We start from the raw sequence: 25,749 nt of genomic DNA on the forward strand, positions 1-25,749 counted from the left end.
CAACCTCCTGGGCAATAATAACGTTATCCATCAATTGTCTTCCAGGAACAAAGCTGCCTTGATTTTGGCTGATAATATCCGGAAGGATCTTCCGGATTCTATTAGCCACAATCTTAGTAATAGCTTTATACAAGACATTACAAAGACTGATGGGTCTCATCTGGAGAAAGGAAGAAGGCTTGGCAACCTTAGGAATCAAGACAAGGAGGGTTTTATTAACCAAACTGATATCGTTCGAACCACCAAAGACACCTAACACAAAGCTGTATATACCCTCTTTAACAGTGTCCCAGTGTTTATGATAGAAACTAGCGGGAATACCATCAATACCAGGAGCCTTAGTGGAACCGATGCTGGAGAAGGCCAGATCAATCTCTTTAAGCTCAATGGGATGGAAAGCATTATTAATAGCATCCTCCCCCAAACGAGGAAAGGAAATGCCAGAGTGGGCACTCTCTAGGTCCACAGCTTCCTCTCTGAACAGGTCCTTGTAGAAATCAAGGGCAAGGCGCCGAATGTCCTCCTCCTCAAAAATCCACTCACCACTGGCGTCTTTAATAGCCTCGATCCTATTTCGCTGTCTCCTAATGATCGTTGAGAGGTGGAAAAACCTGGTATTCCGGTCCCCGTCTTGAATCAAAGCCTTCCTAGATTTCTGGAACCACAGAAGCTCTTCCTGTCTAAGCACAGCTTCCAACTCATTCTGAAGAGCTCTTAAGTGACCATTCAGGCTATGATCAAAACGAACCTCCAAGCAACGCTGAACACCTTCCATTCTCCTCAAGAGTTTGTTCTTCCTCCTAATAATATGACCAAAAGTATTTTTATTCCAAACAGCCACATTCCTCCTGAATTCCTCAGTAGCGAGGAGAACATCAGAGTGGGGATGCCAATTGCTTTTAACGAAATCCTTAAACTCGGGGTGAGACTCCCAAGCCACCAGATACCTAAAAGGTCTATTACCTTTCAGCCGATTTCCTTTGACCAAATTAATGAGGATAGGGCAATGGTCTGAGTGACAGAAAGGGAGATTAAGTACCTTGACCTCAGAAAACCTATAAATCGTTGCAACATTAGCGTACACCTTATCCAACCTAACAAACACACTATTCCTTTTCCAGGTAAATTTGTGGCCAGCAGCACCCAGGTCCGAAAGCCCGCACATATCCATACTTTGCTTATGATTAAGACAACGGTTCACATAATGATTACCCCCTCCTCTCTGATCACTCAAGAGGGCAATGCCATTAAAATCCCCGGCAACCAACCACACCTCCACCATGTTAGAGCTAAAAGAATGAAGGATCTCCCACAGCCTTCTTCGGTTAGTCGAAACAGGATCAGCATAGACGAAGGTAATAAAGAAGGGTTTATTACCCGGGTAACACACCTTACTATGGATGAATTGACTGTCCATAGTAACAATATCAATATTGACTTGACCTGGCTTCCAAAAGAGCCAAATCCCCCCTGCCCGGCCAGTAGCCTCCGACCTGACGCAATTCCAATTCTTAAACTTTCTAACCACCTCATCTGCTTTGTCTCCACTAACTTTGGTCTCAAGAAGGACAAAGCAAGAAGGGTTAAACTGTTTAATGAGATCATTGACATGAATGCGGGTAGCCTTGCTTGCCGCACCTCTAACATTCCAAACGAAGAAGTCCATCAGAGGGGGAGACTACAGACGCAGGCCCTAACCCTAGATCAGGTATTTGTTCGGGGCTCCGGAGAGCCTAGAGGCGGTCCTAGAAGGACCCCTTTTATCCAAAGAATTCAAACCATGAAGGTTGTTTTTAGGTTTCCCTTTGGGATTCTTCATGTTTAACTTACTCACTCCTATAGTCTTACCAATAGGAGCATCAACAGGAGGATGTAGAGTACTCGCCTCCCTACTCAAACCCTTCCCAGCTGACAGGATAGACTGGGGAATCTCTTTGCCTTTAGCAGAAGCATTAGAGACAAAGAGAGGATTAATAGAATTACCCAGACTAGAGGCATGCTCTACCGACTCCAGACCAGGCATGCTTAAATCAATCTGCTTATCAGAAGGATCCGAGTCCTGATCTTCCTCCATAGACAAAACACCGAACCTTGACCCGGAACCCGAAGCTGAGTCCACTCCAGTCTCAATCCCCTTCTTAATATCCGGGGGTCTGACCTTGATCTCAGGAGCAATCTGGAGAGTAGTCATCTTCGTACTGATATCTGGTGAATGATTAGCATTAACATTAGCCCGTGGCTTCCTTCTCACTGGCCTCTTGGCAAGCATCCATGGGCCAAAGCTTCTTACTTCCCCTTGACTCTTCTCAGCTTCGCCTATGATAGGTTGCACCAACTCCTCCACGTCCTTCCTCCTCTTAGGACAACCCTCAAGGGTATGGCCAAACATACCACATTCATAGCAGATGTTGTGTATACCTTCATATTCAATATGATAGACCTTGTTTTGAGTACAGAACTGAGAAAGAAGAGGCTTATCGAGATCAATATCAATACAGACCCTGGCAAACTTGCCTCTCACTGCCCCAATGGTAGTCTTATCAACATGGTGGACTTTTCCAACAAGGCTACCAATCTTGTTCAGGAACCTATCACTGTAGTATTCAAGAGGTAGGCCCGGGAACCTAACCCAAGTAAGGATCCTGTTAACAGAGCAATCATGGGGATCAAAATTTGGGACCCAAGGTCTCAGAGCCAACACATGATTGGAGATAATATACGGACCACCATTCACAACAGCATTGAAATCCTCAGCCCTTGTGAATTTAATGACATAATAGTCATTTTCAAGGTCTGTGATAGTAACCTTTCCTTTCTTTGCCCATTGAGCCTGGATCCTCTGGGCAAAATAATTGAAACTGATCCTTTTCCCCAACACCATGACGATTAACGCCAATTTCCACTTCGATCTCATGACCCGCTTGTCATCTGAGGACAGCCGGATCCTAGGACACAGCGGGTTATCAGGCTCTCCATCCTCAGAATCGGAATCAGAGAGAAAATCCCCGGAATCATTCTCAAAAGCATCCACCTCCATCATGGGATCCTCCTCTGACACCCCTAGCAACTTATCCCTCCAGGAGGGGCCTCCCAAATCCACGGAAACTCCCGCTTGAGCGGCTTGCGCAGTCTGTGCGGCTTGCGCGGCCTGTGCGGCTTGCGCGGCCAGCACGGCCTGCGCGGCCAACGAAAGTCGCACGGCATGCTCATCCTGCTGGGGAGAGACGGCCGGTACTCCCTGTGGCCCAAGCACCGGAAGCGGCCCTCTAACTCCGGAATCATGCGCGCGTCCCTCCGCGAAAAACGAGTCCAGGGCCGCGGCCGTGGCACCAACACCTTCCAGCCCCCGATCGGCCGCCGCATCCCTAGAAGCCCCCAACGGCACCGACGCACCCCTAGCACCCCCCGTCGAAACCGCCGGATCCGCCTCCCCACCATCCACCCACTCCGATCTACTCCTATCCCTCGACCGATCCCTCCGAATCCCGCTGCTCCTATTTAAGTTGCATTTTTACTTTGAGGATAAATAAAAAATAATTAGTGGATGCAATTAATACAAAGGTAATAAAATCTTTTAGTTAAAATGAATTGTTTTTCTTAATTCTTGTGCATTAACCTTAAACGACATGTATTGTGGAACAGAGAGAGTATATTTTAATATAATGTGTTAATTTTGGACAATATTTATAGCAATTTCTATTGGAGATACTCTTATTAAGACATTTTACTGATTTTTTTTTAATAATTTATACCACATCCTTTAAAAAAGGAAAGGAGTAAAAACTTTATGCAAGTAGTTTTATTTTGTATGTAACCTTTGTCAATTATTAGTCATGGCTGTAGACATCCATGCTTACTAGCTCTATAAGTGTAGCGTGCTATCGATTCGGTGTAATTTCATGTTGTAAGAGATGTGCGTTGTACTTATATGAACGTTATAATTGAGGAAATCTATGGAATATTTCTCCAAATCCCATATTGAAAAGAAAGTGAGATTTTGAAAGGAGTTTTCCTTATAAAGAGGTTTTAGTTTTTTTAGTTGAACGGCCTAGTAATAACAGTCTTGATCACATGCATCTTAATGAGTATGTAAAATTTGCTCATTCACTATTAGATTTAAGTTTATTAGAATCTAAAGTGGAGAATAATAGGTCAGTCTTGATCACATGCACCTTAATGAGCATGTAGAATTTGCTCATTCACCATTAGATCTAGGTAAAAAAGAGGAGTTTAACTTGCGTTTTGAGTTTAAGTTTTAATTGTAAACGTTTTATAATGGCCTAATACACAAATAATCCCATGAACTTGTCCAAATGTTGCAACTTACCCTTTAAACTTGTCCAATTGTAAAACATAACCCCAAATTGAGAATTTTTTTACCCTGTACTTGAAGCAACCGTAAAAATGTTTCTCCGGATTCGTATCACACCAAAGATTTGATTATCACACTCTACGAGCGTTGCAGCTTTTGTATTTCACGTGTTTCTTCAATTGCAATCCATGTCAGCAATTTGAGGTTATATTTTATAATTGGACAAGTTTGAGGGGTTATGTTTTACAATTGGACAAGTTTGAGGGGTAAGTTGTTATAATTGAAAGTTCAGGGGAGCAGTTACAATATTTGGACAAATTCAGGAGTTATTTATGTATTAGGCCTTTTATAATAGAGACTTAAGTGGTCTAAAGGTTGTGTAGTTTTTACTCTTGTTGGGAAGGTTTTCCACGCTATTATTATTATTATTTTTTCCTGAATATGTTTGTTTCATTCAGAATATTTTATTTAACACACTAGATTAGATAAAAAGTAGCAGTGATTTTCGCCTGGTCAGTCACTGACCAAGTGAATTTGGTCGTTTACCGTTAGATTTAGGCTTGTTAAAATGATATGGTGGAGATTAAAACAATCATATGACTTAGATTTATACCTTCTAGATCTAACGGTGACTGACCAAATTCACTTGGTCAGTGACTGACCAGGTGAAAATTACTGTAAAAAGTAGATACCAAATATTAAAATTCATTTATTAGTCATTTTTTCAGTTTGTAACAATGTCATTTTTATTTTTTTCACTTTGCAACAAACTGAGACTCTATCAATTTACAACATTGCCACAACATTATAAAATTGGGTATGATTTCATTATTGCAAATGACATCTCCAATAATGATATTGCAAGTCTCTTCTTACATTTATGGTCAATTGTGTAGAATGTATACTACAATAAATATATTATAAAAATATAAGATGGAGATAGAGAGAAAAGTATAAGAATTTAATTTATAAAAATATACTGAATTCACTTGATTATGCTTAGACACGAGGCTTGTAGGAATATGAATACACAATACGCGTTATGGACATATTTAAACTTTAACTAGATAAGAATTTATTTAATAGATAATGCGGAATATTATCACTAACAAATTGGACATATCTTAGGTTGCTCTTTAGTCCACACAAAATTATGATTTTAAGGTGTGGCGCAATGTAAACCTCAATGTGATGTTACGAACAACGAGAAAATTTGAGAAGACTGTAGCCATTTGGTTACTCTAACATGTTTTAGGTTTGAAAATAGTGAAAAGTATTGGAAATACTTAAAGCTGATATAGGGTGTACACTAATGAAAGCGGTTCCCTTTTTTTTTATCCAACTATACACGTCCGTCGGCTATAATTGACTCTTAACCTCTTCATACAACTCGTTAAAAGTATCACCAACCTTAATAAAATCATAATAGTCGAGCAACTATTTGATGTAGTGATCCATAGTAGGAAAGAAGGTGCGTTTATAACTAACCACGATCTCAAGTTTCTCATGGTTTTCAATAGAGTGACATTTGTTGTCTTCACCATAATCACTAGTCGAATAAATATTCAAATCCGAAGAAAGTTTATGCATATCTCGCTAAAGAAACCCTAACTATAGCTTTACATTCAACAAACATATAGAAAAAAAGCATAAGTGAAAAACTTACATATTTAAGTCGGTTAATATAATCCTTTATACTCTGAGTTCTCTGAAACACCATCGAATACGAAATATTTCCTCCTTGCTCAATTTAGGGCTATGTACCTATTCACTGATAGGCTACTTAAATGCTATTAAAATCGCAGCAGTCTATCACCTAAATAATGGCGGTTATCTTTTGGGAAACATGCATCAGATGACCTGCATTAAATTTTGATCTCACATATAATGATTTGAAATACACTACAGGGAGACTTACAGATTCAACACATTAAAGACCCAAGCTTAAATAGGCATTAGGTTCTCAAAGAGGCTCATCCTTCTATGGATCCTACAGCCTCAAACCGACTCACCATCACCACATCACCCAATAAGACAATCTCACCTTTTGGGGATCCCTTATAAAAAGGTATTTTTCTTTCATTTTAGGATATATAATACATTCCTTTATGGTATTTTTTTTTTTATGTTCATACTGATTTTAGGATCATAATGTAGTCACTCAAACGTAGATCAACTTCTAAAGAACCTCTCAATGATTGAGCTCTTCGACTAGACTCAACAATCAGTATTAAAATTAATTATTAATTATTTCATAAATTTTAATATTACTGATTAGATTAAAAAAATTAATAATTATTTAAATTATATTTTATTTAAGGGTAAATTCCAAAAACAACCCCTATGGTTTCATGTTGTTCAAAAAAACCCTTGTGGTTTGTTTTTACAAAAAAAAAAGGGACCGTGGTTTACGCCGTTACCCGAAAAACGGAAAAAGGCTTAACACCGTTAAAAGTGCTGACGTGGCAAGGGGTAAAGTTGGAAAAATATTTTTTTTTCTTCTTCCTCTCCTCCTCCTTTTCTTCTTCTTCTCTTCTTTTTTTTTTCTTCTTCCTCTCTCTCTTCTATTCTTCTTCTTTTTTTTTAATTTCCAGAATTCTGAAAATTTTAACATCAAATCTAAATTTGAATCCAATTCACAGAACACAACACAAACATTTCAATGGAATTTCGAGTTCCTAATTTCACAATCAAATAACAAATAGTTTCCGCCGCAATTACCAATTTCCCTTTCCTTCCTATCTCCTGACCCTGCATCCTCACTTTCGTCTCGCTCTTCTTCAAGCAGAATTTTCTGGCTTTGGCCACCTCTTCCAATCTCGATATCACGCTGCTTGCCGACTTAGTTGTGGCGAACCTTAGCTGTTCTTTCTCCTCCCTCTTCTTCTCTTCAAACAGCGGCGACAAATTGAAGCCCTCCGATAATGATATGATGTGAAAAGCATTCAAAGTGTTTTCCCCTGTTTTCTTATCTTCTTCCCCGGTGAAGGCATCAAATTCCATTTCCTCTTTTGTTCTCACAATTTTAGGGATGGATTTCTTGAACCAAGACGAATCCATCACCTTCGATGTTGTAATTCGAGTGCTCGGATTTGGATCCAGGAGTTTTGTTATTAGTCTACGAGCTTCAGAGGAAAACCACGGTGGACACTTGAAATCACCTCTGTAAATCTTTCTATACATCGCCACTATATTATCGTCTTGAAATGGCAAGAAACCAGACGTTGAACGTCTGAAATCCAGAGCGAGAGTGAGAGAAGAAGAAGAATAAAAAAGAAAAATAAAAAAATAATAAAAAAATATTTTTCCAACTTTACCCCTTGCCACGTCAGCAATTTTAACGGTGTTAAGCCCTTTTCCGTTTTTCGGATAACGGCGTAAACCACGGTCATTTTTTTTGTAAAAACAAACAACAGGGTTTTTTTTGAACATCATGAAACCACATGGGTTGTTTTTGGAATTTACCCTTTATTTAATCAATCATTAGTTTATAAATTAAAATTTTAACTGTATATAAATTATAAATTTTAATTATATATCAATTATAACCGTGAATAAAATAAATATTATATAAAAATATATTTATTATTTATAATTAAATACTGAGTTATTGTTTTTCTTAAAAAAATACTAAATTTTGATTATTTATTTTTAATTAAAATTACACTAATTTATATAAAGTTTAGTTAAATTCGTCCTGCCTTCGATTCTCTTACCTTCTCCCATATTTATAGGAAGCAAAACCGCGTGGCGGATCGCTTGGCAGCTGCTGGGCATGGGGGGATGTTAGGTGTTTCTACCCTTTCCGTTCCTCCTTCTTTTCTGTTACCTTCTCTTCTTGAGGATAGGATTGGGGTCAGTCTTCCTAGACTGATCCCGAGTTAGGTTTTTGTTTGTTTGTTTTTTTTTTCTTCCCTTCTTACCAAAAAAAAAAATATAAAGTTTAGTTAAATAAATATAAAATAATTAATGATTAAATGATACTAATATTTTAGTAAATTCTTAGAATTATTCTATTTTCTATTTTATTTTATTTTTTAATGTAATTTTATTTTTTTTGAAATTAATTAATGTAATTTTCTTTATACATGTGAAGTAAGTATTAATTAAATAGAGGGTTAATTTCAAATATAACCCCTATGGTTTCAAATTTTGACAAATAAATACCTGTGGTTTGATTTCGAGCAAATAAATACCCGTGGTATGATCGTTTTTCAAAAACGCGGAAACGGTTATATACTGACGTGGCTGAGGATAATTTAGTCAATAAGAGTTAATTTTAAATAAATTATTGTGGTTTGCGTGTTTTTGCAAATAGGTACTTGGGGTTTGGATATTTTTACAAATCGATACCCGTGGTTTGGATGTTTTTACAAATAGGTACCAATGGTATAACAAGCCATAAACAATCGCTTAATTTAGGTAATATTGTGGTTTGTTATACCACGGATACCTAGCCTAAATTAAGCGTTTGTTTTATGATTTGTTATACCACGGGTATTTGCCTAAATTAAACGTTTTTTTATAGTTTGTTATATCATGAGTATTTATTTGCAAAAATATCCAAACCACAAGTACCTATTTGTAAAAACACGCAAACCACAATAATTTATTTGAAATTAACTCTTATTGACTAAATTACCATTGACCACGTCAGCATATAAACACATCATCATCCGTTTTCGTGTTTTTGAAAAACTAAACATACCACATGTATTTATTTGCTCGAAATTAAACCACATGTATTTATGTGATAAAACTTAAAACCATTGACCCTTAAATAGAAAAGCGGGATTTGATTGAGTGTCGTTGCCTAGGCTCTAGTTTGCGGTGAAGGCAGGCAAAGCAGTAAATTGCGTTTGTGGACAGGTAGTGGAGCAAAAACACAAGCAGATGGGGAGCAGACTAGGAAGAAGGGTTATTCACTTTGCTAACCTGCCGATCAAGCTCCTAATGCCCTCTACCTTCAATAACATCAATGAAATTGCCTTGAAAACTATTCCCTCTGCCTCTAAGGTTGAAATCAAGCGCGTTCTTGAATCCCTCTACGGCTTCGAAGTCGACAAGGTTCGTACTCTTAACATGGAAGGCAAGAAAAAGCAGCGCGGAGGAGTCTTGTTCGCCAAACCAGATTACAAAAAGGCATATGTTACTTTGAAAAATCCACTCTCCATATCCCCCGATCTTTTCCCGCTCAGGATTATTGATGAGGAGAAGGAGAGAGTCAATAAGCAGAGGAGGTCTAGTGTTATGGATGACGGTGAAGGGAAGAAGCATTGGCTTGATGGGAAGAAGGAAGAGAGGGCTGGAAATGAGAAAGGAACTTGGAGAGGTAGCGGCAAGCCTCGTGATTCTGCGGGGGAGAATACCAAATTTGCATGGAGTAGCATGAGGGGTTCTAGGTATTCTTTCTCTTCTCACTTGTTGTTATAAGTTTTCGGGAAATGTCATTTGATAAATAAGTGTTTCAGTTGAACTTTTTTCGTTTGAGCAGCTATATTAAGTTGATTGGTTTAAATAATTTCAGCTGATTGTGGCTTCTGTTCTGAATTAGGGAGGAAGAGAGGGCTGGAAATGAGAAGGGAACTTGGAGAGGTCGCGGTAAGGTTCGTGAACCTGTGGTGGAGAATACTAAATTTCCATGGAGTAGCATGAGGGGTTCTAGGTAGTTTTTTCTCTTCTCACTTGTTGTTATGAGTGTTCAGGAAATGTTAGTTTCGTTTGATAAAATTAGTGTTCAAATTGAACCTTTTTGTGGAACCATTTGACGTTTGGGCAGCTATTGATTGGCATAAATAATTTCAGATTGATTGTTGCTTCTGTTCTGAATTAGAGCGAAGATGATACATTTATCGGTGTTTGAAATGATTATTTAATGGCAGTGGTCACATATAGGTTAATTCAGATTAAGTTACCTTTGTTTTGTTTTATTTTTAGATTTGTTTTCTCTCATTTATATCTGCGTGTCATGCATAGTCAATTTTATAAAAGTAAGGAGTTGAATAAATAAACATCTATTGAAGCTCTTATTTCTTTTTCTACAACATTCCCACTGTATTTTGTTTTGGTCTGTTTGGTTTTTGGTATTGCTAGCAAGTTAGTTTTCCAACAGAAAAAGTGATATTTTGAACTTGGATTGATAGATCTGTTGGAATTTGGGAAATGACAAACCTGCATTGCCCCCATCAACTAAAATCATAGTTATTAAAGGCGCAGGCCTTAGCGCCATGGCAGCCCCATGGCGAGGCGCAACCGCCATGGCGCGTGCCTGGTGCGCCATTTTGCGCCAAGAGGAAGTTGCCAAAGGCGCGCCTTGGCAGTTAGAGGCAATTAGGGGCAGTTTTCTGGAATGTTTGGCAGTTAGGGGCAGCTCTATTAAAAAAAGTATTCAAAGAGAGAGATTATACGTTGATTGTACGTTTATTAGAAGAGGAAGATACTCTTTGATTTGAAGAGGAAGAGACAGGGTCATTATAATTTATAAGAGGAAGAAGTTTAGTAGAAAGAAAACACATCAAACGGATTTTGCGAAAGCCCCTGTAGTTGCTCGAGATGAGGAGGAAGAAGAAACTGATTTTGTTGATGTGGATGAAGAGTATCAGTTTCATGATCAAGAGTTTGATGATGCTTTAGATGAGGAGTGTGATAGTGATGATGAGGAGTGATGAATTTGGAGAGTTTTGATTAGGAGTAGAACTTAGGATTAGTATTCAACTTTATCTTTCTAACATGTAGTTTATTTTGCATTTTAAAATTTATTTATGCTTAAGATATTTTCATGATTTAGTATTCATTGCATTTTTATGTTAGTTTTATAGTTTTATAATTTTTATTTTTGTAAGTGCGCCTTGTCTCGCTATGGCGCGTGCCATCGCCATGCGCCAAGGCTCCAGGACCCCTTGCGCCTTAGTGCGCCACGCGCCTTTAATAACTATGACTAAAATTAATTTTCCTTTGATTTGATATGAATCAATGGCTATTAATATGTAAAACTTCTTGTGGTTATTCAGGGGAGTTACCTGGAAGATTGGTAGAGATAAATCTAACTTGATGGAATCTGCATAATTTCATTTATATAATTTTCCTGGAACTTCAATTGTGTTGTATGAATGATGGTTATGACCCCTCATATACTTGTTTTTGTTTCGGATTCTTAACCATTTAGCAGATATTCGTCTTACAAACAATCAATGAAGTGAGTTCTTTGACGCCTTATCACATACTGCAAGTTTTTGTATTGAGGAGTGCTCATTGACATTCCACGTTGTCAGATATTAATATGAAGTGGACCTTTAACTATCAACTTGAGCTTTTAGTTCAATTGGTTCCCTGACATGTTATTAGAGCTAGTTTGACTGAGTGGTCTAGGGTTCGATTCTTGGCAGCCCCATTTGTTGATTTAATCGCAGGACATGGTAATATGGGCCTGTGTTGTGCACGCTTCAAGCCCAGTGGGCATTCACGTGTGGGTGTGTGTCGGATATTAATATGAAGTGGACCTTTAACCATCAACTTGAGCTTTTAGGTCAATTGGTTCCATGACACACATGATTGATTTTCCAAATTTCGTATTCTTTTCATATACGTTACCTTCTTGATCCATAACCTAGAGTAAGTGGCCATCCTACTAGGTTCATGGCATTCTAAATAGGTGTTTTTATTCCACTAGAAAATAACAAAAGTTAAATTAATTTATATGATTATTCTTCTTGTCATCCTCTTGGAAAAGAGTGCAAACTTTTACCAAGTGGGACAACACAAAACATTGTGTCTACTCTTGAACTAAGGATTACATTATGAATTTTCTCGAAGACTTCCCTTGAGAAAATTGTGGAACTTTGGAATGAATAGGTATACGACTTCCTTCTTTTTATATTACAAAACTATGATATTGATTGTCTTCTTGTCAAGCTGATTTTTGACAATGGATTGGATCTCTGCCTCCCTTCACTGCTTTCATCCCCATCAATCTTTCTATTGAAGAGAGAAGATACCCTGATCTTTTTCCATCCTATACTCCAGGCTGAGATATTTTTATGGTGCTTGTTTAGCTTTTCATATTCTTGTTGCAGCTGTGAGTAATCTCTCTGCAGCTCTGCCATATTTGCTTTCACATTCTCAAGTTCTGTTTTCAGAGCTATGATATCTGTTTCAGTTGATGTTTGGCCTGCCTCCTGCTCGGAGTTGTTGCCACTTTCTATGGGCTCTTTTTCTCTCATTGCTGCCCTCATTTTTACTTGCTCTGAGAATAATACCTGCATGTCCATTTTCTTTTCCTGTGATATAAAATATTGTAATCTGATTGTCTTGACGCAAGAGATATTTTGTTGGTTACTAAGCTTGTATGTTGTATGATAAAAGGCTTGAGCTTTTTTTTGGCATAAAGTATGTCAAATTTTCGACCTATTTTGGGCTAATTAAAGCACATAGGTTTCAAGTGTTTCTGCTTGATAATTGCATACAAGTTGACTTCTTTTTCTTTCACTATGAACTTATGTCCTACTACTATCTTCTTTTATGCTTCTCATTAACTCGTTATTTTAATAATTAAGAGCTGGGTGAAATTTTATCATTAAATTGACGGTGCAGATTTGCCAACTTCCTGTCAAGCATTCTGTTTGTCGATCTAATAATTGAATTTATGGTCTACAATATGTATAAATTTACCTGAACAACAGTTCTTAGAGGTAACCTGTCATTTTGTGCAGCATGCGTGCAAGCATCAAGTGATAATTTCTCACAGCTCATAACTTTGCATAGTTTTCTCCGGTCATGCTCAGATAGTGAAGGATGAGTCTGAAAAGCATATCATTTTTTCTGGGCCTCGTAAGTTTCCTTGGCCAAGAAATTAGAAAGAGAAAGAGAGAACTAAAGACAAACCTTGAGGTAGGTATCAATGGCTCTATAAAGACCATCGTCACATGTTCGAGCATTTTCTGGTAGTGCTTCTGCCAAAACTTGGAATTTTGTAATGGAAAGGTTTGGGTCCCTTGCTATCTCAGCTAGATAGTTGTCCATGAGCTTGCTAATATTTGATTTCGCTGGCATTGATTGCAGTTGCTGCTCTTGTTCATGCATCAGAAAGTACTCCATGATTCTTTGCACAACCTCTATGTTATGCATTGTGTGTTGTTCAGATTGCCTGTTGTATCAGTTAATGACAATGACCCATTGTTGGAAGTGGTATCAATACAATTTTAATGTACTGCTTTGATGTTTACTTTTTAGGTAAAATTAGACAATCATAAATGTAGATTAAGGAAGGTAGAAAATCTCACTTTGTCATAGTATCTTCAGTTTTATAGTTGGGAATCAGCAGGTCATTCACACTGGCGTTTTCCAATGTCAGTCCCACTCTTTTCTCGAGCTCTGAAATTAAAGCTGATGATGCAGAATAGACTATGGCTATCTTCAACATCTTCAACAAAAACTTACATGGAACAGCTTCTTGTTGAGTAGGGAGTAGGCTTACTAGGCTCTCAATTATGGATTTTTGCTCCTTGATATGTGCAGCACCCTCATCGTCATTCTTTCCACTCAATATACTAAACTGCAACTCATTTTTTCCATACCCATATCCTCTTAGTCCTTCTAGTTCAGCATCTATGCCTGGCAACCATCTTGATGCGTAGCACATGATGGACTTACCTATGATTTCTGGTTTTGTTCCTTTTGCCTTTGCTGCAGTTACGATCCTCATGAAGTGATCAATTCTAACCGTAGCAACATCCTCAAACCACCAACCATCTTCATCTACTACATCTCCTGTTGTTGAACTCTCTCTATAAGCTTTCCATGCAATTGAGTCACAACATCTTCTAACAATTTGGAGATTTTCTGCCCAGGGAGATAAAGTTTCACAGCATTTGAGAACAGTAATGGTATCTTTCCACGAGGAAAGTACTACAAATGTGAGGAAAGCCTCTGTCTTTGCGATGAGGTTACCATCTTCAAATTCTTCGCTCATCTCTAGGAATTCTGCTGCACATCGTAGTGCTGCTATATTATGAGGGTTTAAGTCTAAAGGAAGACCGTAGCAAAACTTAAGAATGATCTCAAATGTTTCTGGTCCACCTGGAAAACTTTCAAGCTTCAATTCATACCCAAAATTTGAAATGGAAGGCTGAAGTTCTAGGCGGCCTATGTAACCACATTTTGATAGCAAAGGATACTGTTTCACAGAAGGATACGAAGGTTAATGAATTATATAAAGTTTAGGCAAAAAGCATCCTGAGGCCCCTGGTCTTTCATTGTTTGGTGCATTAAGCCCTTGATCTTTTATTTAGACACATTGAGCCCCTGATCTTTCACCATTTGGTGCATTAAGCCCTCGATCTTTCATTTAGACACATTGAGCCCTTGATCTTTCATATATGGGTGTATTAGGTCCTTCCATAAATCAATTAATATATAGGTTTATTAAGTGCATGTTTGGTGTGACAACAAATGATGTTCTAAAAATAACAAATTATAAAATAAAAAATATATTATACAAATTAATAAAAACAATTTAAATAAAAAATTAAAAATTTATTGAACACAATAAAACCTTGTTTTTCGATAATTATGTTCTAAAAATAAAAATAATGTTAAAATTGAAGCACATTTTGTGGAAATAAGAAGGTAATTTTATCAATAACAAGTAACTACAAACAACTGTTCATGAAAAGAGCTTCCAAAATGTTGCAGTGTTCAGAGAAAATGCGAAACGCTGTAGTTATATAGACCTAACCAAACATGCCCTTAATAAACCTATATATTAATTGATTTATGGAAGGACCTAATACACCCATATATGAAAGATCAAGGGCTCAATGTGTCTAAATGAAAGATCGAGGGCTTAATGCACCAAATGGTGAAAGATCAGGGGCCTCAAGATGCTTTTTGCCTAAAGTGGTCTAAATAATCTTAGTTATTGTGGCTTCTGTTCTAAATCCAATTGAAGAGGATAATTTTGTTGGTATATCAGTAAGCAGTGAGTGACATTAGATTACGTATAGTTCAAATCAAGTTACCCTACTTTCATGTTTTTTTAGATTTGATTTCTCTAATTTCTTTATGTGTGATGTATGGTTAATTCTACAAAAGAAGGAAAGATGGATAAGAAAGGATCTCTATAGACCTTTCGAGTTTTGATTGTAATTTTGTTCAACAAAGAGTTTGTTGGTTTGTTTTTTTCCCCTATTATTAGCAAGTTACCTTGTGAACAGAAAAAGTGATATCTTGAACTTGGACTAATAGATCTGTTGGAATTTGAGAAGTCACAAACCTGCATTATGCAATAAAAAAATAGAAAAACACCAAAAAACAGAGTGAGGCAGACAACTAGTGCTTGAGAAAAAGAGTGAAAGAAAGGGAATGCAAACATGCTAATTCTAACTTTAGCTTTGGCATCGTTTAGAAACAAACAAAAGGTCTAGCTAGAGTGGTCAAGTAGCCAATTTCAAATTGGTGGGTTGAGATTTGAGAAAGCTAGCTGAAGCATGGGTTAATTGAAGCTGTACCATGAGTGTTCCTTGTTTTGGAAGCTATCAGCTGCAGCCTCAATCACATTAATGATGCTTTGGTCATAAACTCGACTGGTGCCATCGGAATCACTCCCAGAGCTCTGTGGTGGAAATGCTGGAAGAGACTTGTTCATGGTAAGACTCCGTAGCTCTAGTTGAATATGGAAATGGAGTGACTGAATGCATTTAGAGAGAGAGGGAGAGTATGAAATTATAGAGTGGGACTGAGTAATAAATGTGAGAAACTAGCATGTGGCTGGAATAGGAATAGGAGTAATGTTAGTTGTGCTGGTGAGTTTAGTATTTAAGTGTCCGAAAATTCGATAGAGACCAGTGATGTTATTTTTTTTCACTTAGAAGTTAGAAGAGAATGTTGGCCCTGACCTGTCAATTTCCAACCACGTATCTGAACATACAGCCAATACACCGATGTGTGGTTCTAAATTGTAACCTGAAGCTTGTCATTATCTGCACATCCCTTTTGAATGTGAAAGAATTAGCAGGTGCAGGTGTGCCTTCTAAATTAATGGGTAATTCATCTTTCAATATGATCACATGTATTATCTTATTTGGATGTGGATAAGTACACTAATTGGTTATCATAACCATATGATATCCCGTTTGAAATTTGAGCTATACTTGAACATCATGCTAGCCTATGTTGAAGAGCTTACTTTTATTATGATCTACAGCCCAAATCTTCGTATTCGGGAAAAAATTGATACAAAATTGTACCAAGTTACGCTGAGATATTCTTTAACAGATGTGCCAAAGTTGTAGATCATAATATAATATTGCTTGTGAATGAAAAAAATAAAAATAAAATTAAAGTTTAAGTTCAAATTCAAATGTGCCAAAGTTGCAATACGTTAAACAGATATCAAAAGTCTTTGATATGACTTAAATTTAAAGTTTAAGGTTTACGTAATGAACAAATATGTGGTGGCTTGATGAAAGTTTTAGCTAAGATCGGCAGATTAGAGGATTAAACATGCACATTTCCTATTTGAGTGGTGAATGTGTTGGCATTTCCTTTCCAGTCAGCGATGCACAGTTGCATACCATGTTTGCAAATTGAGTAAAAAAGGTCATAGCTTACTGGCTGAAATATGTATATATATAAAAAAGAAATGAATATTTGACTAGCTTGTTTACGAATTAAATTAAAATAATAAGTTGTAAAATCTGAAGCTAGATGTCAATATCACCATCAAATATCACAAAAGTAGATGAGAAGAAGCAAGTATGGAGAAATAAATAAGAGGTGCTTTCTTATTGAATAAAAATAGATAATTACAGTTCTATATAGCTCACAAGAAGTGAGTAAAGAGAGAGGAAATTGCCAATGAATTCAATCTCAAAAGATGACAGCCTTAGATAATTCATTTTGTAGTCATAGCCCTGCTGCTTGGTGATCAGTCAAAGACATTGAGTAATAGGAATTATGTCCTCATAAAAGTAAATATGTCTACACATAAATTTTCTATTTGCTTTTAGGTCCATGACCTTAATGATAACCCTTACGGGCGTTTGATATTTTATTGGGATAAGGATAAGGATAAATGTTGAAACAAAAATAAAGATAAATGGTTGAGATAAGGATAAAAATATGATAGTCGAGAATTATTATTCATGATTGGTATGTGGGATACGGATATGGATAAAATAATACATTTTACTATTTTAACCTTATTTAAACTACATGACATTAATTTGATGGATAAGATAAACTTTTCCATCCTATTAAAATCGCAGGAGTTTATTACACCTCTTTATATCATCCCCCTCTTGGGTATAAGATTTGAGGGATAACGCATATCCTTCTCTTATCTCCCTAACCTATCTCTAAAACAAACATGAGATAACTCATCTCAGTTTTTTTTATCCCTATCCCCGTGTCTTTACCCCCCTCTAACAAACACCCCGTTAATACCATTTTTATATATAGCCAAGAAAAATGTATTTTGAAGTTTTATTTTTGTCTAAGGTGGAAGCATAATAAAGATGTGAAACAACATCAGGCCACTAAGGATACGTTTGGTAAGACGTAATGAGCTTCGTAATGAAATGTTCATTACATTAAAAGCTCATTACTATGTTTGGATACACTTTTTTAATAAAATTGGAATGTAATGAGAATTTCATGACTTAAATTTTGTATGACGTAATGCAATGGAATGGAATAGTGATTCTATTACCATGTTTGGTTGATAAATTTAAAAAAAAAATTATGAAATGTAATTACCATTACTATACTAATTTTTCTCTCTCTCTCTCTCTCTCTTTTCTCTCTGCTAGGGTTTATGGTGAAAAGGGTTAGGGATAGATCTAGGGAGAGGAGGGCGGCGGGTGGAGGTGAGGGGGTGGTGTCGGCTACGGTTTGGGCAGATCGGGAGGAGGAGAGCGTCATGGAGGGGGATTGCGGGCTGGAGGTATGGGGCGCTAGGGAAGATGGGGGAAGGCAGGAGGGGGGGCGTGAGGGGGTGAGGGGGTCGTGGGAGGCGCTGGGCAGCGCGGCAGGAAGGTTGGGGACCGATGGGCAGGTGAGCGTGAGCGCTCGGGCAGCTGGGGCAGGGCTGGTTTCCGATGCGGGGGGGAAGGCACCACCTGGGCAGGCCGAATCTGACGCCGATGGCGCTGGGCGATGCAGGACGAGCGCCGGCAGTGCTGCCGGCAGCGATGCTGGGCACTGCCTAGTGAGCACCGGCGGTTCTGCTGGGCATTGCGTAGGGAGCGCCGGCGGCGCTGCTGGGCAGTCCAATTTGTACGCCGACTGTAGACACCGAGTCGGAGGACCTGTGACGAAAACCTGAAAACAAGACGGTTGAAGCGATTGATTCCGGAAGTTTTGAAAAACAAAAAATATATAAAGAATGATAAGTACATAATAAGGAAGAAAGAGTTATGGCGGGTCGCTGTTGCCAATGGGGTGGCTCGCGAATGCTTAGCGGCATGGTGCGAGCGCTTAGCGGCATCCGACGCGCGGTCGACGACAGTCGGACGCCTGCTCGACGGCGCGGGGCACGCGCTCGACGTCCGTCGGATGCACGCATCCAACCACAAGTGGCGCGCGCTCGACGTCCGAGCGATGCATGGGCCCGGTGGCGCGGAGCGCGTTCTCATCGGCCACGGGGCGTGTGCGCCCGGCAGCGCGGAACGCGCGTTCGACGGCCGCGACGCGTGGGCGCCCGACGGCGCGAGACGCGCCCCGGCGGTCGTTGGGCGAGCACCCACCGACGTCGGGCGAACGCCCAACGGCGGTTGGGCGCGCGCCCAACTATTGTTGGGCGATCGCCCAACAATGTTGGGCGATAGCCCAACGTGAGGTTGGGCGGCCGCCCAACATGCCTTGGGCGGCCGCCCAACCCCCTTGGGCGACGCCCGATTCTTTTCAGGCGTCGCCCATTCCGCCGGGGATCCGTTTGCCTATAAAAGGCACGGATCCCCATGCAAAAGGGGAGGAGGGATTTTTGGAGCCTTTCTCACTCTAGACATTTTTAGAGAGAGAAAGTGATTTTTTTTGAAAAAAATATTTTTTTTTCTCAAAAATTCAGAATTTCCCAAAGTTAAATTTTTACTAAAAAACACAAAAAACCGGAAAATCACGACTCGTGGAATCAATCGGCTTCGACTGTCAGATACCGAACTTGAGGTATTATCCGAGGACTAGACTCGTTTTATTTTATTTAATTTATTTCTTTTCCTTTATTTATTTTTATGTTATAATTTTATTTATTTTGTCATTTATTTATTTATCACGTTCTATTTAATTTTTCGTATTTATTTAATCCCCGTCTCGTGTTGAATAAAATTCGGTTTTGCTTTAAAATAAAAAACCTCGTTTTGATATCCCAATACGAACCGTGATCCGATAAAAAGGTAGTTCGGGTGTTAAAAACGTTGTAATTATAAGTTTTAATTTAAAAGAATTTCCGAATAATGTTTTAAAATAAAAACGTCGTTTTAGGAACTTCCGTTATTGACTATGATCCATTTTTGGTAGTTCGGAAATCCAAAACGATTGAATTAGACTTAATTTAAAGTTTTTGAATAAATCTGGAAACAATAGGAGTTTTATTTACTATTTTTACATATTTGAAGCAAAAATGTATTATATTTAGTATTTTCATATAAGTATAATATAATCTCTTTTCATTTATTTGCATTTTATGTTTCCTTTTTTGGATTAAAATGTATATATATATGCTTATATTATTTTCTTTAATCTTTTGGGTCATTTAGGGGTCCATGTTTCAAATGGGCTTTATTTGGGAGTAAATTTTGGTTTAAATATATTCATTATTGTAATTATGACAAGTAGAGAATCCATTAAAGAAAAAGGGGAAAATTAAATCACAAAAAGAGTTTTTAATTTAATCATTTAAACTAATGGTTTTTTAGAAATTCCTAATGTAAATAAATAGTATTTTCTTGACATTTCAACTCATTTCTCAAATCAACACGTTTTAAAACCTTAGTCCATTCCAACGACGGATTAAGCGAATCTTGTAATTAAAATCGTTTCCATTGTGAATAATGAAGTTTTTGAATCGTTTTCTTAAATGATTTATACAAAATAAATTGACTTGTATGTTTAACCATGTTTTCTTACTAAAGGTTTTTACCTTAACGTTTTCAAACACTTGAGTCATTCCAACGGCGATTCGGGTGAACTTCATCAAGCGGGGTTTTGAAACGTACCAAAATCGCTCCAACGAGGGTTAAGGTACGAACCATGTAAATAAATTCGTTTTGGGGGAATAAGTTAGTATAGAATTAACACGCAACACGACATGTAAATCACGTTGTAAATAAATCACTTCTTTCTCCCCCCTCTCTTTGTATATATATCGAACTGATGTAAATGGGTGATTCTTTACTAAAGTGGCTTTTCCATAATATATGCTCAAAACGGTTTCCAAAACGAGAAAGAAAAGGTTTCAAATGAATTTTAAACTCAAAGAAGTATACGATTAGTCCGTTATCGCCTAACATGCTGAGTAGGAGGCCGGTGGTTCATAACCGGGCGATGTCGGGGTGCCTAGTAGCCTTTCTCCGGAAAGGAGCTAGCCTTCTCGGCTCGTACCTAAGTTTCCCGAACCCACACCGGTCTCCCGCAAGGGATCGGTGTTCATTTTCCCATTCGTGGGTGGCGACTCTTCCATATCTCCGAGCTCCGGTCCTGCCGAGCAGCTTGATTCCACGATTGGTTGCTTTCGGCGCCAATCACCGCTTACGTCGCCATGAGGTGTCCACCCCCCGGTCCGTCCGGGAGATTAGGCCGCGGCACCTCGTCTAACAAGTGGCGACTCTGCTGGGGAAGCGAGAAATTTGATTCCGGAAGGCGTGTATTAAGCCCTTAACGGGGACGGATCGTATTATTTCTTTTCGTATGCATTCATGTGCATTATTGCAAACCTTTTGGGTAATTTCCGCGAAACCTCTAGCGAGAGTCCATTCGTCGCTCGAAAGAGGCTAGTGTAAGTTCCCCCTTACAGTAAGGCGCCAAAGGGTCCCCATCCATTCGTTAGGGGCAAATTTGTGCGGTCCTGTGAGGTCCCGCGCTCAGCCGTGTCAGCATATAGTAGCCTTAGAAGTTGCCATAGGATTACCCGTTACTATTTTTGGTGTGATAAATGAATCAGTTCGTGTTTTCAAATCGCCATGATACGTGTCTAAATCCTAAAGTATGTAAAGAAAATGAAATGATGCGTTAATATATACTCTTGAGTCGACATACTAATTACCCTAAAACATAGAAACGATTTAAACTAAAGACGACTTAGTCATCTCGTATGAATGAACATGTGCGGCCCGCCTTGTCCCTTTCTGTGTCCCGACGAAGGCACATGTTCAGGAAATGCGTTACGACATAAGCATGTATTAGTATGAATCGGTTTGGTGTTGAGGATAGTTATACTTCGATTCAAAAGACTATATTAACAGTAGCCGTTATTCACATTCTTTAAATAAATTGGGATAAAACGAGATCATAACGAAACGAAAATGAAGAACATTTCTGTTTCGAACGACCCTGTCGTAACGTGAAAAGTTTCGCACAAGTAGCCCGTCCCTTCCGAATAAAAGGCGAGCTTTTACGTTATGCCCTGTGTCGTTCTTAAGAGAAATGGACGTGTCCGCAGAAGTGACTGAGAAAAGAAAAGCGAAAAATGAACTAAACGACCAAAATCATTCCGAATTTACGATATATGTCAATCCCGAGAGTAGTTAAAGAAAATAAACCAATGCCGTTGAATACGTGCCTCGAACGAGTGTATACCCCGTTTAAAATCACAAAGCCGAATTAAGCCAAACCATATAATTGCGCCATATGGACGAGACTGCGGGTTTTGACTAACGACTCGATCATTTCGACCATTACCAAAACTGCAAGAAATATGGCCCGATGTACGTGTTTGCTTAAGTCGTGCCTAAAGGAAAGAGAACGGTGATATCCTCGCTTTGAATAGGCATACGATTCAACGAAACGTCGATTTTCTATAACCACACTAAGATGATATATCCCGTGGATTGGGAAGAACAACGAACTGTTGCTAGCCGAAAGGTTACCATGCGCTCAAAATAAGGCTCGCCGTCTTTTCACGTAGCTAAAATGAGCAAACGGATCCTCAACGCTAAGAACAAATGGGTTACGCGATGAGTCTGTTCCCTAAAATAAAATCCAAAAGTGATTCCATCACTAAATAAACAAGTGGTTAAGTCTCTCGATAGATCCAAAAGATCCCGTTGTAATCCAAAAATCGAGACACGAACCCGCGCGAACAAAAGGGAACGAGTCATTGACAATAACGAACGATTGGACTAGAAGAATAACTCGTACCACGTCTAAAAACTGAGATGCGCTCAAAGGGAGTCAAAACCCGAACTAATGCGTCTCACGAAAGGACGAAAGACGAGTTATTCCGAAAGGACAATCCAACTTGGTCGATTTCTTAGTCACTGAACGTTGATACGTCAAAACGAACTGTATTGTCTGATGACTGATCTACTTTTCCGTAATAATCGACGGCATCACGCGTCCCCTGGACCGCAATGTGAGCCCCAAACCAAAATCCTAGGAAAGAGACTTGGACCATCGAGTGTGTGGAGGAATAAGGGTGGAAGAGAGATGTTGTGATACGTGTAATTAGACTAATGTTTGTTTTTCTTATCTTATATATCCGTAAATAAATAAACGCATTTTCACGAATCATGCATATAAAATCATGCATACATACTAATGGATATCGTTCGCGCAGACGTCATCATTAAGCGATTGTGGTACCGAGATAGCAGTCGGCTAGTTAGGCAGTTTGACCAGTTACAGATTGACAGTTCTGAATCGGCAGTTGTGGCTTCGGAATCATCTTCGTCCGAGTATACTCAGTCTTCAGCCAGTATGTCTGCGACCGACGAAAAAGTGGCCGGATTGGAAAACTCTGTGAACAACATTAATGAGCAGTTAGCGGTGATAGCGGCCCAGTTAGCTAAGCTGGCCATGAGAGATGATAAAAATGGCAGTAAACACGCTGAGAATGAGGTGAATGATGGACCTCGCTTTGGGAATAAGGATGACTATCAAGATTATATCCGGAAGCAGCTTGAGAAAGAGAAAGCTAAGGAAGAGGAGTGGAAACAACACATCACGCAGGAGGTGCAGGATCTACGTGGGGGAAGTTCCGGGAGTCAGGACTTTTATAACTTGAAGAATTATTTATCGGCAACGGCTTTGCCTTTGAAATTTCGGCTCCCTGACATGAAAAAGTTCGATGGAACTGGGGATCCCACTGCCCACATGAATCAGTATGTCGCTGTAATGAAGCACACGATCCTTACTGAGGATCAAGTCCTAGGGCTGTTTAACACTTACCTAGAGGGGGCTGCCCTCACATGGTTTCATGCATTACCAATGGTGACGAAGAGGGATTGGAAGGAATTAGCGAAGTCATTCATCGCTCAGTATAGCTTCAACACCATGCTTGAGGTCACTTTGAAGGAACTTGAGAGCACTAAGCAACAGGCTGGGGAATCTTTTTCCGATTTTGTGAAAAGATGGAGGGCTAAGGCCGCGGTCAGGAAACAGAAGCCGCTTGAGCAAGATCAGATTCGAATGGTGGTTGGCAACACATTGTCGTATATCAAGAATGAGTTGCGGTATATGCCGTTTACCGATTTCAATCAGATGTATAGTTGTGCCTTGACAGTCGAGGGGGATGGAGAGCCGAAGAAAGCATACACTAAATGGACGAAGTCTGGGTATAGTGCCGGAGGGCCGAGTGCGAGTGCAGAATCTGCAGTAGTGAAAGTGCTTGATCTTAATGCTATCGAAAAGAGGTGGTTCGCCAAATTTGATCAGACTTACGCAAAGGTTTTCGAACGTTTGCAGAAGAAAGGACTATTGAAAGCCCTTACCCCTTATAACAAAGCTCCACCTACTCCGCAGATACAGGCTAGAGGGTATTGTGAGTTCCACAGCAGTTATGGGCATACAATTTGTGAGAGGCTGAAACACGAAATCCAGGATTTAATCGAGGAGAAAAAGATAGCTGATCCTTCGTCAGCAAACCCTTCCACTAGGCGTAATCCATTGCCTAATCATAGGGTAAGCATGATCGGAATTGGTCTGACAAAACGTGTAGTGATGGAATCCTTCGAGGAGAATGTAGAGGAGTTGTTGGACTCCGATGAGAAGAATAATGTGGGAAATGGTTTGTATGTGTCGGCTTTGGAAGAGGAGCCAACGGAAGGAGTGATGGATGATAGAACTGAAACTGAGGAGACCGAGGAAGTCTCATCTCGGAGGATCATGTCTGTGTTGAAATTGTTTAGTGGGGTAGAAGACCCCGAAGCTCATTTGTATGGATACGTGTGTGCTATGTTTGGAGAGCCATACAAAGTGGAAGAAGTCGCTCCATGGTTCCATCTTTCGCTGGTGGGCGAACCTTTGAAGTGGTTTCAATCGCTACCTGACGCGACTAAGCATGATTGGTCACTGATGTCAAGCTTGTTTTTGATGAAGTATCGAAGAGACAAAATACGGGCAGGGGAATATAGCGCGATGCAAATTGGGCCTATCAAACGTCCGTTTCCGACTGTCAACAAGTATAATGAAGGGAAGGACCCCATGGAGCACTTGCATTTTTATCTGTCGGCTATGGGTCCTCTAGGTTTCAAAGAGGAGGAGATCACGAGCTTGTTTTGCAACTCATTGGCAGGAGATTCACTAGTGTGGTACATGTCTCTTCCAATGCACGTTAAAGCAGATTGGGCAAAAATGACTAAGAGATTCATCAAGAAATATGCCGCACGGGAATGTCTAGAGGAAATGCCTGCATTACCCGAAGAGGAGACACCTGAAGCAGTAACAACCATGACTAAGTATAAGGGAGATGAGAACCCCATTGATCACATAAACCATTTCCGTGCCTACATGTTTGACGCGGGACTCTACCGAAGTGAGTTAGTCCAGCATTTTCCAAAGACACTTATAGGAGAAGCTTTGATGTGGCACCGAATGCTCGCGGCAAAGACAAAAGGGGATTGGGGATCCCTCATGGAGGCCTTTGTGCAGAGGTATGAGAGGTACATTCCGTGGACAGGGTCGTTGGAAGATTTAGAAAGGATCAGGCAATTCCCCGAGGAACCATTTATGGATTATGCTAGAAGATGGAGGTTCAAGTATGCCTCGTGTCGGGTCACCTTGAGTGATCAGGAGCAACTCATGTGCATCCAGAAGGGTGCTATTCCACTCGTGGCTAGAAGAATGAATGGAGTGTTCCTCAAGGACTATGAAGAACTGATAGGCTGGGCTCGGTATGGATCGTCGGACCCTTCCTACATAAATCCGAATGTCCCTCACATAATGGATCTGATGGTCGTGGACGTTTGGGGAAGTTCCTCCGACGAGGAAGGTATCAATCAGAGGGTTCC

The 25,749-nt window shown here is 39.3% G+C and overlaps 2 protein-coding genes across 4 annotated transcripts; one reads left to right on the forward strand and one right to left on the reverse strand.

The window, feature by feature from the left end:
• The first annotated feature begins 9,111 nt into the window (after positions 1–9,111).
• On the forward strand, positions 9,112–13,229 carry LOC136230001 (uncharacterized). The gene is made up of 3 exons (XM_066018906.1): positions 9,112–9,714; positions 9,867–9,977; positions 13,021–13,229. The coding sequence occupies exons 1-3, from the start codon at positions 9,206–9,208 to the stop codon at positions 13,040–13,042; spliced, it is 642 nt and encodes a 213-aa protein (XP_065874978.1). The 5' UTR covers positions 9,112–9,205; the 3' UTR covers positions 13,043–13,229.
• LOC136230000 (BTB/POZ domain-containing protein DOT3) lies at positions 11,981–16,274 on the reverse strand. 3 transcript variants are annotated; one of them, XM_066018904.1, is made up of 6 exons: positions 15,817–16,274; positions 15,512–15,581; positions 13,591–14,483; positions 13,193–13,454; positions 12,980–13,108; positions 11,981–12,567 (listed from the first exon to the last, which is right to left on the reverse strand). In XM_066018904.1, the coding sequence occupies exons 1-6, from the start codon at positions 15,951–15,953 to the stop codon at positions 12,196–12,198; spliced, it is 1,863 nt and encodes a 620-aa protein (XP_065874976.1). In that variant the 5' UTR covers positions 15,954–16,274; the 3' UTR covers positions 11,981–12,195. The 3 variants fall into 3 exon arrangements, with proteins under 3 accessions (XP_065874976.1, XP_065874975.1, XP_065874977.1); XM_066018903.1 differs by having other exon boundaries at positions 11,981–12,588; XM_066018905.1 differs by having other exon boundaries at positions 11,981–12,588; positions 13,591–14,386; positions 15,817–15,952.
• Between the last annotated feature and the right edge of the window lie 9,475 nt (positions 16,275–25,749).

Source organism: Euphorbia lathyris, chromosome 5 (genome assembly GCF_963576675.1).
Source record: "Euphorbia lathyris chromosome 5, ddEupLath1.1, whole genome shotgun sequence".
NCBI lineage: Eukaryota > Viridiplantae > Streptophyta > Magnoliopsida > Malpighiales > Euphorbiaceae > Euphorbia > Euphorbia lathyris.